Genomic DNA, 17,326 nt, shown 5'->3' on the forward strand with positions numbered 1-17,326 from the left:
TTGTCTGCAAATTTCATGATGTCATTTTTTTTTCTCCACTGAGTAATACTCCATGGTGTAGATATACCCCATTTCATTATCCATTCTTTGATTGAGGGGACTTCTAGGTTGTTTCCAGGTTCTGGCTATTATGAATAATGTTGCTATAAGCATAGTTGAACAAGTGTTCTTGTGGTATGGTTGAGCATCCTTTGGGTATATGCTCAAGAGTAATAGTTCTGGGTCTTGAGGTAAATTGATTCCCAATTTCCTGAAAAGCCACCATACTGATTTCCAAAGTAAATGTACAAGTTTGCACTCCCACCAGCAATGGAGGAGTATTCCCCTTACCAATCTTCTCCAACATAGGCTGCCATTAGTGTTTTTTTTGATCTTGGCCCACCATTCTGACAGGTGTAAGATGGTATCACCTAGGCATTTTGAGTTTCATTTCCCTGATAGCTAAGGATGTTGATGACTTCTCTAAGTGTATCTCAGCCACTCAAGATTCTTCTGTTGAGGATTCTCTGTTTAAATCTATACCCCAGTTTTAAAGCTGGAATTATTTGATATTTTAGTGTCTCGTTTCTTGAGTTCTTTATATATTTTGTGTATTATTAGTACAGGTTTTAAAAGAGAAAAAGAGATGTGTTTCCTGTAGGCAATCTACCTATTAGGGAAATGCTGGCCGGTCCTGTGTTGGGTGCTGAGCACAGAGTAGTGAACAACCAGGTACTATCACTGCTGTCCTGGAACTTATCTTCGAGAGAAGGAAATGAAATAGTACCTAAATCTTAGCTGATCCATGGACTGTTGCAACTAGGGAGCCACAGATGATGTAAGCAGCTGAGGCCGTTACACCCACACCATGGCCTGCTTCCATCATCGCCTCCTCCCCACTAACCCTCCCACTTTGTTGCCTCTCCATTTTATGGGAGAGTGTCTTGAAGGTGACTCTCTCTTGTAATATGCATCTGCCCAGCTAAAAAGTGGCTGAGAATCCCTGGATTAGACTAAATCTAGCTGTTTGCTCTGAGGCAATTTGATTTAGCTCTATGTCCCTTCCAAGTATGATAGGAGGTAGGTGAGGTCATTGCAGTCAGATCCCAGAAGTCTGCAAGTCAGTCCCGCCTGAAGAAGTCAGGGGAAGCTCCACAGAGGAGATGGCCTTTGAACTCTATTTGGAAGAATGCATAGAGTGTGGTGGTAAAGAAATCTGAGAGGTAGGTGGATCTCTGCTCTTCCTTCCTTGAGTGTTGAGCAGCATGCCAGGCACTCACAGTGGGGTCTCAGTGTCACCTCTCTGGGGAGTGTTGAGATAAAGGGGCTGAGGGGGGAGCCATTGTGGGGGAAATTGCACTGGTGCTGTCAGGACTCTGAGCTCAAGTGCCAGGACAGGCTCTGTTTTCTGCCATGTTGTGGACTTCCCTAATACATTTGCTTCCCTAAGACAGACAGATGCTCACAAACCTACAGGTGAGGGGCTCAGGCCCAGGTAGCTTCACTCTTTGTGGCCCCTTCATGGTTACAGCGTGGACTCTAGACTTCATCCTTCCATGCTCCCAGCAGTGCCCTGCACCAACATAGCAAGGGACACAGCTTTTCGTTGTGCTTGAACTGTGTCATTTGTGTTTGACTTGCTCAGAGCCAAAGCCTTGTAGGATGCTAAAGCTTTTAGCCTCCAAGCTCATCCCAGCTTCCCAACCTTTGACAGCCACAAAATCAATAGATTATTTTTTCCAGTCTCTCCAGGCACACCAGAGACGTCGTCACTGCATCTATCTCCCCTCTCCTCCAGGTTCAACTCGGCGTCCAGCGGCCCCCTGATGAACAGCCCCTATTTTTCCTCCAGTGGGAATGGAATACGCTTTTAGACTTCTTTCTCTCTCCCCACCTCTCTTTGCCCTTGGATCAGGGCTAAAGGTTCTGGAATTCTGGATTCTGCAACAGCTTGGTGTGAAGTTTGGAAAGCCAAGGTTCCAACCAGGTGGCCGACAGAAAACAGCAAGACCAGACTCATCTACTGACCAACACTCACCTGCCTAGCCCCCCTCTCGAGTAGCACACACCGCAGACGCACCCTCCTATTCGGAAGACCACACAGGCACCTGTATTTAGCTAACATGACTGGTTTTTGTTTTTGTTGTTGTTGGTAAGATAGAAAGTAAGACACTTAATTTAGAACGTTTATATTTTATGATAAAACTATGAGCTGCTTGAACATGCGTGTGCCTGTTCATTTACTTGGCTGTGATTTATGAAAGCTGCACTGCTCATTTTCCTCCCATGAGTCTCAGTGCTTCTTTGAGGTCTTGGGAGTGTTGGTATCTATATGTGGAAGCTTAGGAGTCAATATCTTGAGCACTTATCTCTTTCCTCCTGTGATTTACCTCTTTCCCAACACCCCAGATTCTCATCCCTACAACGGGCATTGTACAAGGAATATTCTCCCCTGTGGCCTGTCCCAGATAGAAATTTTACAGCAATTTACAACAAGTCTCTCTTGGACATGCATTGGCACAGGACATAATTTCAAAATGAATCTTAAGGGCTGATAAGATGGTTCAGCAAGTCAAGGCACTTGTTTTCAAGCCTGATGATCCAAGTTCGATCCCTGGGACCCAGTTAATAGAAAGAGAGAACTGACTCCTAGAAGTTGTCCTCTGATACCCATGCATGTGTACACACACACACACACACACACACACACACACACACACACACACACACACACACACACACTCGCATACTCAAATACATGGAACAAAAATCAATCTAAAATGTGACAAACTCTATTCAACAATGATGCACTGGTGCCATCCTGGAGGTCAGTGTCAACAATGCACCTAATGACACTGTCCTTGACTGTGTCTTGTCCAACTCTGGCAAACAATGTGAATGATAATAGTGAGAGACTCCCAGTAACGTTTATGGAGAATGCACTATGGAAATAGGAGACAACATGAATTGGTTCTCTAGGTCTACATCCATGGGCAGACATCGCTAATCAACTGTAGGATTTCATGCCCTTGAGGCTGGCCAGATTTGAAGGATCAGTATTCTGATGGTGCTGCAAGCAGTTACTATCAACCAGAGTTGGTCTGTGAAGTAAAATCCATGTGCTATCTTTTTAATGCTTATTACCGTGATGAAATTAAACAGGGGTTGTCAACATCAGGATACACTCTCTGTTCCATGCACATAGATGGACTACCACTATTGCCTCTGTATTGCCCTCTTTTTCCCCACAGTGCTGGGTACCTGGGAGCTGAATTCTATAGTGAAAGCCAGGTCTGAAGAACATTAGACTCTATACTCTAGAACAATGACAGGCAGAGGGTCTGAAAGGCATCGATGGGCTTAAGCCGCAAAAAGTATTTCTCTTGACCTCATAGTATGACGTTACTAGACTCACTGACCTTTTCCTTTGGATTCTGGAAAAGTAATTTCTCTTCCAGTTTCCCTTAGGACTAATACCTTTATCTTTCTCCATGGTCTAAATTTGGGGTTCCTGTTATTCTTTGGGTCTCTGCTTCTCCTATTGTTTTTTCTTGTTATGCTTGGTCAACAGGCTGCCCCTGTATTAATTACCTTCCTGGTTTCTGAAACAAAATGTCAGACAGATCAAAGCAACTTCAGCAGGAAAGCATTTATTTCTGATTGCAGTTGAAGGAGAAGCTCATCATGACAGGGGAGGCCTGGCCGCAGGGCCATCAGGCTGCTGGTTCCGTTGTGTCTGCAGCCCAGAAACTGAGAGTGATGAATGTGGGTATTTAGCCAGCTTGCTCTTTTTTTTATGCAGTCTACAAACCCAGCTCATAAAATGTTGGTCCTCCCTCCAATGACCTTATTCTTGAAGATTCTTTCAAGACATGTCCCGAGAGTTATTTCCAAGGCAAGTTGACAGTGTAAACTATCACAGCCCTGAAATCTTACTTCTAGTATGACTATAGTGTACCACCCACCCTTGATCTCAACCTGTCGAGAGAGACAGAGACAGAGATAGGGAGATAGAGACAGAGAGACAGAGAACATGGGTTTATCATTGATTAGATCTGGTTTCTTAGAAACTTCTCAACTTTGATATTGGTGAGAACTTACCTCTGTGGACCAGAGTCCTATTAATGATAAGAGTCTTCAGGATTAAAAGATGATGTAGACTCAAGACAGACTTAATACGTACTTAGTGTAAACTATGGTATAAGATGGGGCAATGAAGTCATTTTTGCCATACTCCTGAAACTTTCTCCCAAATAACAAGAAAAAACTCTGTAGTTAAGAAAAGCAGGGGAAGTTATAACCTTGCTACCCTAGTTTTATTTCTGGTGCTGGGATAAAATACCTTAACCAAAAGCAACCTAGGGAAGGAAGAATTTGTTTGTATTCAATTCCATGTTATACTCCCTTTGGGTAGCAGTCAAGGCAGGAACTTAATGCCTCACCTCTGCAGTCAAGATGAGTGTATCCCTGCCACCTGCTTGAGTCTAGATTTCTTCACTGTTACACAGTCAGAGCCCCCTCTGTATAGTGAATGGTATTGCCCACAGTGGGCTGAGTCTTCCCACCTCAGCAGCCAAGACAATGTCCCACAGGTCAATATGATGTAGATAATTCTTCATGAAGACTCTCTTCCAAGGTGATTGAAGGCTGTGTCAATCCCACAATTTAAAGTAACCAGCCCATCCACCCTATACACAAGGCTGAAGTATGGTGGAGAAATGGTAAATACCTTGGAAAGATAGATCATGCAGGAATGCTAAAGGATCTGTGATAAGAAGCAAGCTGCCCTTCCTCACGGAGCTCCAGAATCTACAGAGCCTGAGGTCCCACATGCTGGTAACTGTGGAACATGGGACTGGAGGGTGATGAAAGCAAGGGATTTTAACACTGTAAAGCAGTTTCTGTCCTGGCCTCACAAACTCCATAGGCAGTTATGTTAAAAGAAGCTTTCCTTGAGAGGAGCCTTCCCGCCCGCCTGGTTCCTAATCTGCATCAGTCCCAAATAAACACACAGGAGGCTATATTAATTATGAAGCTATTGGCCTTGCTTGTTTCTTACTGGCTAGCTATGACTTAAGTGATTACCCCATAATTGTTAATCTAAGTATGTCTCTTACCGGAGAGGTTTCCGGGCTTCCTACCCCAATGGCGTTACATCTTGAACTCTCTTGTGTTTCTCCTTCCCAGAGTTCTCCTGGACTCCTAATCCCTCCTATCTTGGTTCCCTATAGGCTCAACAGTACTTTATTGACATAAGACTTCCCCAACATCTCCTCTTTTCTGTTTAAACAAAAAGAAAGGTCTTAACTTTAACATAGTCAAATTGTATATAACAGAACAGTTATCAAGTAAGAACATAGTTACAATATTTTAGCAAGATTTAAAGAAAATATCATCTATCTCATTCCTGTGAGTCCAAAGTTCTATATGTAGCTTATCTCTTATCATAACTAAGGAAAACTATAATTATAGCTATCTGTCTTCAACTCCATCAAAGACCACAGAAGGATAATATATAAACACTAGGATTGACAGAGACATCTTACTGTCTGGACAGTCACCCGAAGTTCCTCTGTAACGTTGGGGCATCCATCTTCAGCCCGTAGGCCACAATGTGTCCAGAAGATTTCTCAGCAAAGCAGGAAATTTCAAACTGTCCATCTGCATTGGCAGTCTGTCAGTCATTTCTCTGTCCTGTAGAAAGTCTCTTAGACTCTTCCATGAAGCAGGAACCCTGTAAGACTGAGTTCAGCAGTCACTTTCCTGTGGGTCCTGCTTGTCCAGAATATACAACAACAGTTAAGCAGTACAGGCAAGAGCATTTCTTGCCCAAATGGCTAATCTTGCCATGTTCAAAGTAAACTCCATAACGAGTTTCTTCGATGCCCATCTTCCTCTCAGACATAATTGGTGCTGCCAGGAGCAGACATTTCTCATTGTCAAGAAAAACCCTAAACCATTTTAAATGCCATTTTCTGAAGGTCTTTAAGAGGTTTGAAGACTGTCTATCTATCTCAAATATATTTCTGTATATCTAGAAAACCTAACTTACCTAACTATAAATTCTATTATAAATAACTATCTATAGTCTGCATTCAATTATGCATTACATTTTAAAAGATCAGTATAAGCACAATACTTAATCAAGAGGAGAAATATACATATCACAAAATTGACCTTGAATTTGTATCAATAAATGAAAAATAATACCCATACCATAATTCCCTTTTTTACCATTAAAAATATTGGCTGTGATCATTAGCCAATTATAAACAACCCCATTTAAATGAAAACAAAGATTTATAAACAAGATGGGAATTAGGACGTCGCTCATTCCAAACTGCTTCATGCTGGAAGGGGGCGCTGTTCATACCATGGGGATCATGACAAAACTCAGAAACCTGTATAAGTCCGTATTTTTGGGGTCTATAAAGCTCCATCATCTTAGCTGTCTCAATTGTTGGAACATCTGGTCCACTGCTTCCGGGGGTCTTGGTTCGTCAAACCACAGAAGCCTGGAAGAAATCCTCAGCTTTTTATGTTCTGTGGAAACATAAATTAAAACTCCTTTTCCGAGTAACATATCCTTATACTTAAATTTTGAGGTCAAGGCATTTTCAAAAGATATAAGTTGAATTAATTCAGCAGCATTTATAATCAAGTGTACTTCAGTAGCTGTTCCTTCCTTAGCAATGAAAAAACTGAAAAACATAATAGCGTACAGTATCCAGACTCTCTGTGTATTTTCCATCTTTACGTGGCTTATTTATTTATATATTATTACTCTATTTATTTTAATTTATTTTTCTCTGGGACAGGGTTTCTCTTTGGAAACCTGCCTGCCTCTGCCTCTGGAGCAATTCCTACCTGCGTGCGTGCGCCACCACAGCCAGCTTCTTTATTTTCTCTCTCAATCTTACGTATATTTTTAAACACACTGTAAACCTTTAGAGATTTTCTTCATCCAAGTCTGACTTTACTGTAAATCTTTATGTTTTTCTGGCCACGTGTCTTATCTGTAAAACCGCGGCTGTTTTAAACTGCTGTTTCAAGATGGCGAGCGTAAGCGTGATTTCAGCTTACCGCCTCAGTCCATGCTGACATCCAGCAAAAGCTGCCACTCCCAGCTGTACGTACACACCTTTAAATCGTTAGTAGAGTCTCTTAAAACAACCTTGTTGTTTTTTGTTTGTTTGTTTGTTTGTTTTTTATGCCGAGTCAGGAAGACTCCATTAAGCGAGCCGTGTGAATCTCGGCTTGTCGCTAGCAAAACAGAGCACACCTGAGAAAAATGCTGCTACCAAAAATCTGTGCTTCTCTCCGTTCTTCTGCTTCTAAAATTCCTTTAAAGCTTTTGTTATTTTGCGTGGAAATTCATGATCCCACTCCTGATCACCATTCTGTTAAAAGAAGCTTTCCTTGAGAGGAGCCTTCCTGCCCACCTGGTTCCTGACAGTTAGTTGTATGGAAGACACAAGACATTGTCATGCGGGAACTTAAGGGACCATGCCTCAAGGTTGTGGAGTTGAGTGCTTAGAGGGAAAACTGGGATTAAGAGAAATACACATGTATACTGCAAGAGTAGCAGCTAGGCTGTGATGGAGAAGCAGGGTTTGGAGGGTCTAAAGAATTGCTCAGAGATCTTTGGACATCAGCCCACAGTGTATGTCATTTTGTAAATAGCTCCTAGTCAACATTAGGACCTATTGGTAATTAGGAATAGATATTCCCCAATAAGAAACATCAAGGTGAAGCTAAAACAAAACAAAAAAGAGCTTGGCAGTGGTGGTACATACTTTTAATTCTAGTGCTTGAGAGGCAGAGGCAGGTGGAGCTCTGTGAGTTAGAGGCCAGCCTGGTCTACAGAGAAAGCTCCAGGACAGCCAGAGAAACCCTGTCTCCAGGGGGTGGGGGTGGGGGTGGGGAATGAAAGGAAGAAAGACTCAAAGTTTTCTAAAGGAAGTAGGATAAATCAATAATATTTATATTTGCTTATTTTTAGAAAGGATAGTTTTTCTGCATTTTAAATGACTAAAAACAAGAAAAATGATTTTTTGGAGTCTTTTTTTCATTTTCCTTGTTATTCAAGATGTTTTCCTGTGAAGGGGTTAGAAGGTTAATATCAGATCGATCTCATGAAAAGGAGAATAGGCAAGAAAACAGGGTGACCTACAAGAGATAAAAGATAAGACAACATGAAGCTGAGTCCAGACCCTTGGTATCTGGAGTCCAGGTTGTAGTTCCAGTGAAAGCAGAGAGGTGGATGCTGAGGTGCTCTCCAAATGGAATGGTCCTAGCCACTGCTCCAAGAGGTGAGAGGAGGAGGTGCAAAGTATGGCATAACCTTAGGGAATTTCAGACTAGCATGAAGAAAGGTAAGATCCTAAAAATTCCAGAAAGACCTTGAGCAGCATACAGTGTTCAAGAATTGTGATAGCTCCTGAGCTCTCAACAGTAACACCAGAGCTTAGAATATCCATCGACAAAGTCACAACAGCGACTAAAAATGATCTTTAATGTGGAATTCTAAATCTGGATGCTAACTGATGAAGGTAGCTTGAAGATGTTTTCAGATAAGCAAAAGTCTTAGAAGTTTATCTCCCAGCATCTTTGCCAGGAAGAGGTGGTGGGGATGGAAATTGGTCCTCTAGGAAAAGAGGACCAACCAAGGAAGAAGAGATGGTATTCAGGAAACAGAGATTCAGGGCTAGCAGGATGATCCGGGAATTTCCAGGGTCACAAGACAGAATCGGCTTAGCTCAGGGACCACAAGGCAGAATCCTTCCTGGAGTTCGGAGTGGAGTAGAAACTTGGTAACCTTTAGAAAGCAGGTGGGTCAATAGAGGATAGAAGTGGCTGCACAATATGAAAGTGGTAGGTTAATTATCAGAGGTGACTCTGGCAAATTGTATTGGTAGTTGTTCTATGACATTAGTTGAAGGGCTCCCTGTGGGAAGTAGGGTGAGTTAACAGAGGATCGGGGTGTGGAGATTTCTGTCTCAGCAATGAGATTTGCCTTTTAAACTCTGTGTGTGTGTGTGTGTGTGTGCGTGTGAGAGAGAGAGAGAGAGAGAGAGAGAGAGAGAGAGAGAGAGAGAGAGAGAGAGAGATTGCATGTGGAATATGCTGTAGCTTGATCCTCAGTACAGGTTGGTGTCAAAAATGCCCATTGAATTTTGCTGGGCTGCCTCCTGACCCACCAGCACATGCACCTGGTGCCCGAGGCCCCATTACAGGCTGTCTAGGAGTCAGATTTTCTGATCATGTTTTCCTCAAGAAATTCTTGAATGAAAACTTAGTTAAGGGAGGGCCTGGCACCAATGCCCAACATCTTTCCAACACATTTCACTTTGTGACTCTGATCACCTCCCAGGGGATCCCAGAAACAGATGGGGAGTCATAGAAGGAGGCATCCTTAGAACTCCTGATTCAGAAAACTTTCTAGCATTCAAGGAACCTATCCCTCATTGTCGGGCCTGAATATTTTGGAAATCTATTCCACCCTGCCACTAGTTCAGGAGAGCCCAGAATTTCTGTTGTCTTTTAGATGTCAGCTAATAGCTGCTGGATATCATGACCTCGGTGGAGAATGGCTCCTATCTAAATAACAAAAGACTTGAGCCTACACCCACCCTGAAGGCTAGTAATACTTGCTGGGGTGAAGTGCCTGAAGGCCTGAGTGTGTGCTGCAAAGGTGTATGTTTAGTATTAAGGGAAATAATTGCTATCAGTTCTTTATTCATGATAATAGACATCTTCTGCCCTTGCCCCCACCTTTGGATGGTTACTTAAGGTGATACATCAATAAGCTGGACATATTCAGTATTAACTGATTGCCCTCCTGTTATCATCAGATGTCTCTGTCTTTCCTTTAACGTTGTTGGATAGCTAGTTTTCCCTTGTCCACACTCCCCCACTCAGGGTCAGACCCCAGGCTGTTTGGCTGGTTCCAATTGCAGCTCCAAAGACACCAGTAAGTGGCATATGTCCTCTTGATGTGGGTCAAATACAGATAGGACCAGGCAAATGGCTCCCTTAACACAGGACTGATATAGATGGAGCTGGCTCCTCATTCAGGGAAACACCCCCCTTAATCAATGAAAGCAAGATAAACACAGTGCCTGTCCCATTTACACCCCCCCCCCGTGTGTGTGTGTGTGTGTGTGTGTGTGTGTGTGTGTGTGTGTGTGTATGTGCCCATGCCTTTCTGTGTTCACTTAGAAACCAGAGGAAAACATTAAGCATTCCCTATCACTCTCCACCTTATTCACTTGAGACAGGGTCTCTCACTGAACCGAGAACTCTCCAGGTTTACACTATGCCCGTGGCCAGAAAACACCAGTGGTTTCCCTGTCCCCACCCCTTTCTTCAGCACTAGATTTACAGGCGTGTACAGGTATAGCCAGATATTTGGGGGATCCAAGCTTAAGTTCTTACCCTTGCTCAGCCACCATTCTTATCTACCCAGCCATCTCCCCAGTCCTTCACTTTTTAAACAGAGTCATTAAACCATAGTTATTCCAGAAGATGATGAGAATATTATAGGGACATCCAGGGATCAGTGAGAACATAGACCCTCAACCTCATTTAGGAGTTTAGATAAGTGACATCCAATTAAAAAAATCCTGACAGTTTTCCAACTTTTCATCACTGTGACCAAAATGTCTGACAAAGACAACTTAAAGGAGGGAGGGCATTTTTTTTTTTTGGTTCAGAAGATTCAGTCTCCCTGTCACCTGGCTCTGTGAATGTAGGTAGAGAATACCATCATGGAGAGAAATGTTCAGTTCATAGTTGACCATAAATCAGAGTGTGACAGGAAGGGGCCAGGGATAATGAACCCCAAAGGACCTGCCCCTAGTGCCCTACTTCTAACTGGTATCCACATCACAAAGTTTCCAGAACATCCCAAAATAGTGCTGTCTCTGCAATCTTGCCCAGACTTCCAAATCCTGAGTCAGTAAAAGTTCCCAGGATGCTCCTCCCATGGTTATTTCTGGGCCTCCCTGAGAGGTGAGCTGTACCAGGGAGTGTGATGTATTTGGAAGTTGTTGGGCATCTGTGTTGGTTCCTCCCTTAGTTAAGGGGACACAAGGCCTCAAAGTCTTTAGAGAACTGATTCTCAGACAACTTTGCAATACATGAGCCTTTTGGAGGACACTGTGTCCAAACCAGAACACCTGATCACTGTATCAAACCTTCATGTGGTTTGTTTACATCCTTCTCTACCCTTTGCCAGGTCCTTTCCTCAGAGAAAAGATATTTTCAAGTCTCAAAACTAATGATAGCTCATATGTAGTAGAAGAGCTCCACGTTTTCATGGGTTTCAGAAATTCTTCATGAAATTATAACAGCCACTTATTGCCAAGCCCTTCAATGAGACATTCAGATGTTCCATGAATCATCTTTATTACCTAACATCACGATAACCCCGTGATATGCCTGTTTATTGCATATGCAGAAAGTAGAGTTACTGAGATACAGGACAAATACCTTACTTAGGGTCTCTTGGTGATTCACTCAAAGACAGTAGTTGTGCCTGTTTTCCTGTTTTTAGCACCACAACCTTGAGTGGATGAACTTTGCCATATCTTAGATCATCTGATTCGTTGTTACTAATATTTTGGAGAACTAAGACTTCTAAGCTACTCTTCAGTTTTAGGCCACTTTGAGAAGATACAGAGGAGCAAGGACGGAAGCTTGGACGAGACTGGCAGTAGACCCTCACCAGGGAAAAGGAAGGGAGCTGCCTAAAGCTGGAACGGTGCCTCTTAGCCTTTGAGCTCCTCCACCAGGATTTCGGGTCCTCTTCCAAGGTTTTCCTGATACTCAGTTATTTGCTGTTTGTATTGACCGTGCATTTCCAACTTCCCCTTAGGTACAGAATCCCACTTGCAGACAGACACTTCATTGCCTACCGTCTGTGACCTGGTTTTGACCAGATGGGAAGCAAGCAGGGGTGTGTGCACAATTTTTGGAGGTGTGTGATACTCTGTGAGGCTAGTAGAGCACAAGAGGGAAGGAGCCCAGCTCTTAGCTCTCTTTTGGCTTCAGAGTGGACAGGCAAGTCATGAATGGCTTTGTTCATCTAAGAAGAATGCAAACTGTAACGGAAATAAAATGCTATTTTGAATTTCTTTCACACACAACCATTTCCAATTTTGGCACATTAAAAATGAAGTAATGACATGTTCTTAAGGTCAGGTAATATACATACATACATACATACTTATAACATATACCCACCCCTCTGTCCATCCACCTTCCTATTCATTTGCTTGCTTAGTAGACATTTTGTGGGGAGTTCCATCAAATCACTTATGACACACCTCCCTTGCACCAGACATCACATTTTTGCCATAACAGACACAGACCTAACTGGCTGAAGGAAGAAAGCATTTTCAACCAGGGATGTTTTTCTTGCCACAATGTTCTACCCAGATATTACCCAAGTGAGAGGCAGAAAACTGGCCTAGTGGGGTCAAAATCATAATTGAAACACATTTGCCATTTGCTTTACTTTAAAAGGGAAGGAGTCCTGGGGGATCCAGAGGTCCACCTGTATCCCAGGATGGCATTGTTCTGCCAAATGAGACCAAGTTCTGGCTATGAGTCAGCCAAGGCAAGAGACGATTGACTTCAGCTCTTTTGATAGACAGAATTTAATACAATTACTCAAAAAAAGAAAACCGAAAAGGCATGGGAAGGATTCCAAGAGTAACCTCCAAAGTAGCAGTTGTAGGAAGCAGCTACCACTCAACAGAAGGGGGTGGGATTTGAAAATTCAAAAGGCTTAGAAGCTGCAGAGAGCCTGAATTCATGTCTGTTTTTGGAGAGCAGGGCTACTTGGGGTTGGTGTCTCTGGGCTCAGAGGAGGCCTCTCATGGTGATCTTCACCTCTCAGGAGGAGGAGCCACGTTTCTGGTGTTGGTATTGGAAGAAGCCACAGTGAGACTGATTTTGCAAGTGTTTGGCATTTTACAAACTGGATGCAGCAACTGCTATTGGGGTGGGATGTCACTGATGGATGATGCTGACCAGAATAGAAACTGAAGATTCATGGAAAATTGTCCTTCTTCCTCTAGCCTTGGGGCTCCATACAGTGCCCCATATGGGCGTAGACTAAGTGGGAAGTAGCAGGCAGAACAGAAATGGTCTGTAGAGTTCCAGGACTATTGGGAGAGCATTTGGAGCCATGGATCATATCTGGTACCCAGGACATCCTCTGTTATAGGACAAATGCTTAGATCTTCCCAAACTGAGCAGGTGGTAGTCTAAATCTCACTGTGATGAGATGTACTATCTGGAGATGGATTTTTCGGTCTTGAGAGTGGAACTGTCACCATGGTGTCAGTGTTTTTAATAAGAAGAGATACTAAAGAGTCTGCTCACTTTCTATAGGACAGGTCACATGAGAAGAGAGCAAGACAGAACCACAGTGTCCATCTGCAAGTCATGGGCAGAGGTCTTAGAATTAAACCTTGGCCAGATGTTGGTGGCACATGCCTTTAATCCCAGCACCCAGGAGGCAGAGGCAGTCGGATCTTTGTGAGTTCCAGGACAGCCTCCAAAGCTACACAGAGAAACCCTGTCTCGAAAAAGAAAAAAACAAACAAACAAAAAGAATTAAACCTTGATGACAAGCTTGATCTTGCCTTGGTCCTTCTGACATTTAGAACCAAGAGAAATATATTGCTATTGTTTAAGTCACCCAAAGTACAGCCTTTTGTCGTGGTAGCCTAAGCAGCAGGAGGATCCCTTCAATGACCTTGGTATGGAACTTTCCTGATGTTAGTGAAATACTCAGAAGTTGCCTACCCCAGGAGTTGTTTTCCGAGAACTACCTTAACCTATCTGCTAATTCTTAGAGGAGAGAGAGAGAGAGAGAGAGAGACAGACAGACAGACAGAGACAAACACACATACGCACAGAAGAGGAGAGAGAAAAGAGAGAAAGACAAACAGACACACATACAGTGAGAGAGAGAGCGTGCGTGCGAGAGAGTCCTAGAGTAAAATGCCTTGGCTAAAACATTATATTTACACCATGTTTCCCCTCGTCTTCTTCACTCTTCAGCCTGCTGTCCTTCAGGATGTATCCCAGGAACCAGGGCTTGGGGGAGGGACTATCAGAAGCTATTCATCAACACACAAATCCTCTTCCTGATGCATCATAAAGTCTTAAGGCCGAGTTTCAGCAGTTTATTAAATTACAAGAACGCCAAGAAAAATAGCTTTAATAACACATTTCTGCCTATCTATTATTTTTTATAACCCAGAGTGGAGAATTAAAAGGCTCCCTACCATTTAAAATAGCATTTTTTAAATTAAAATGAACATGTTAGGAGGAATTTTTTTAACTCACAAAAAGAAGCCATTGATTCAGGGTGTGATTACTCCAAGCCGAAATTTTATGGCTAACTCTTTGTGTGATGAAGAAGAAGCAGGAGAAATAGTTTTCCTTGAAAGGTTTAAAAGTGTATCAATTAGAACAGGTAGCCGGGCAGGTCATCCTGTCCTCTCATGTAGTTTAGTGTTAGAAATACTATTTTCAAGAATTACATGGGGGGGGGCGGCTGGCAAGGTGGCTTAATAGGTAAAGGCACTTTCCACCCAATGATGCAAGCCTGATAACCTGAGTTCAATCCCCAGAGGCCACAGAAAGGTGGAAGGAGAGAACTGACTCCTGAGAGTTGTCCTCATGCCAAGGTATGTGAATCCCCGTCCCCATCTCAGCATACACACACACACACACACACACACACACAAATAATTTACAAAAAAGAAATACATGCTGAGGGGACCAGATGGCTGTCCAGCTGAGACCTCACAGGGAGCCAAGCCATGACAAGATGCCCACAATTCAGGTTCTGCTCCAGAGATTTACAAAATTAAGGATTCTATTAGTTCCAAATAACTGTCTAAGTGCATAGGTTAATGCATAAACTTAACTCTTATTTAGTCATTTTCAGACAGCGTCTTGCTATGAAGCCCAAGCTGACTGACCTTGAACTCATGATCTTCCTAGTGCTGTGATCAAATTTTGGACCCCAAAATTTACTTCTAATGAGAGACTTCTCACTAGTGTCTTTTTACTTAAAAAGGCTTTAGTAATCAAGTATGATAAGCAAATAGAAAAAAAAAGAACCATAAAACACAAGTTTCAGACTAGTGAATCATTATAAATGAGAACTCATGTCATCACTATCTGGCATAGGAACCAATTATCAGACCCAAGAAACCTCCTTTTGTATCCCCAATCACTAACTGCTCACTCCCCAAAGGTCATTACAAATAAATCAAGTTTTGAATTTCATATGAATGCTCTCATAATATATTGCTATGTTTTATTACTTTCTTTTTATTAATATATATTTACTTGTACAAAAGAGACCTTTCCTTTCATGCATATAAGATAATTGATTATATTTGCCCTTTCCTTCTTATCTAATGACCTCTTTTTTATTTTCATGCCTTTTTAAAAAAGTTCTGTGTGTCAAGCTTATTCCACTTAACATGCTTTCCAGTCTTTCCCCATTTCCTACAAATGCTATTTCTTTCTTCTTAATGGGAAAGTAGTAACTATATATTCTATGTTTTCTCCATCCATTGGCTTGTGTTTCCATCACTTGTCTACTGTCAACAATGACATGATAAACCTGGATATAAAGGCCTCTCTGTTGTCTGTTGTCCTTGATGCTTTGGGGTGTACCCAGGAGTAATATAACTGAACCACAGGTTAATTCACTGTCCAGTGCTCAATGGCATATCCACACTCATTTCTTGATGCTTTGAGGTATGTACCCAAGAGTGATATAACTGAACAACAGGTTAGTTCACTATCCCGTGCTCAGTGGCATATGCATACTCATTTCCACAGAAGCTGCCACCAACCGTGTGGAAGTGTTCCTTGAATTATGAGGATCAGATAGGTATTGTACTGAGAAAGCAGTGAGCAAATCACAGTTTGTGCTTAGTGAGTTTGTAGTGAGGATGGCAAAAACAGACAGTTATGTACCCAGAGTACTTGGCTCTATGAAGAAGTGCAGGTGCAGGGGGATGGAGTATTAGCTACTGACTCTTCCCCAGCAAATTGCTCCAATATGTGATTTTAGCTGTGGGAGTGTTTCTCTTATGAACTTGGGTGCCCTTGCATTTGGTGCATAGATGTTTAGAATTGCAATATCCTCTTGGTGGATTTGTCCTTTGATGAGTATGTAGTGTTCTTCCGTATCTCTTCTGATTAGTTTTGCTTTGAAGTCTATTTTGTCAGATATTAAAATAGCTCTGCCTGATTGCTTCTTGGGTCCATTTGCTTAGAATACTTTTTTCCCCAACCTTTTACCTTCAGGTGACATCTGTACTTCATGGTGAGGTGTGTTTCTTAGATGTTCTCCAAGACCCACTGGCCGCAAATTAAAGCATTTATTGTCCCCTTTCTGTGATTCAGAAAGTTTGACCTGTCTTACTTGTGTTCTCTGCTTTGAGATCTCTCACAGGCTATAATCCAAGCATCTTCTGGGGCCGCAGTCTGGTGGGAGAGCTTGAGAGAATAAGACTTGTCTCCAAAGTGACTAGTCACATATTTGTTGGCAAGGTTCAGTTCCTTGCACATCACTGGCTAGAGGCCTCCCTTGACTCCTTGTCCCATGAATCTCTCCAGTTAGGCTGTCACAGGTGGTGACAAGTCAGAGGGAAGGTAGGGAAAATGTCAGAAATAGTCTACCAGCAAGATGGAAATCATAGTCTTTTATACCTAGACTGGTTGTGGAGGAGGTAGTCTGTCTTTCTTGCTATATTCTATTTATTGGGAGTAGATTAAAAGGTCCAGTCCACACTCAAAGGGGGAAGGTCTTCCAAAGACACCAATACCAAAATTTGAAGGATATTGGGAGCCATGTCAAGAAGTGTCTATATCAGCTATCTTATTGTGAGCAGAGGTAAGCTGGGGAGATTCTTGGAAGAGCAGAGCCAATGAAGTCAAGTTGTTTGTTTTTCTAGAATCATTTTGCTTTTATTCAATGCCTGGTCCTACCACCTATGGCTTTCTCCAAGTCTCTTCTTGGAAATGGAGGTGTTTAATGGGTGTGAAATATTTGCCAGGTGCTGTGGAAAAGGCAGAAGAACCAGCAGTAAATGAAGTTGCTGCTCTCATGGAGTTGTCAGTCTGGACAAGGAATATATGAATATTGCTGCAAGCATCAGAAAGGCAGGAGGGAGAGAGCAGCCTGTAAATACCCAGAGGAAGAGGGAATTCTGGGAGGAGGAGTTGTAAGAGTGACACATAGTAATGGTGCCTAAGTTCTAGGGTAGTTCTGACAGTAAGTACTGTGCCCAGTGATGGCGAA

At 42.6% G+C, this 17,326-nt stretch overlaps 1 protein-coding gene across 2 annotated transcripts in view; it reads left to right on the top strand.

Annotated features, from left to right (window-relative positions):
• The window catches only part of CUNH1orf94 (chromosome unknown C1orf94 homolog), a 43,999-nt gene extending 41,799 nt beyond the window's left edge, over window positions 1-2,200 (top strand). The window contains exon 7 of one of the 2 annotated variants that reach the window (XM_040756599.1): window positions 1,723-2,200. In XM_040756599.1, coding sequence (XP_040612533.1) covers window positions 1,723-1,900 — 178 coding nt within the window. In that variant the 3' untranslated portion in view covers window positions 1,901-2,200. The remainder of the gene's footprint in view (window positions 1-1,722) is intronic. The other variant, XM_040756600.1, reaches the window with a different exon arrangement.
• Window positions 2,201-17,326: the final 15,126 nt, after the last annotated feature.

The sequence above is a fragment of the Mesocricetus auratus genome, unplaced genomic scaffold (assembly GCF_017639785.1).
Source record: "Mesocricetus auratus isolate SY011 unplaced genomic scaffold, BCM_Maur_2.0 Super-Scaffold_100014, whole genome shotgun sequence".
Taxonomy (NCBI): Eukaryota; Metazoa; Chordata; class Mammalia; order Rodentia; family Cricetidae; genus Mesocricetus; species Mesocricetus auratus.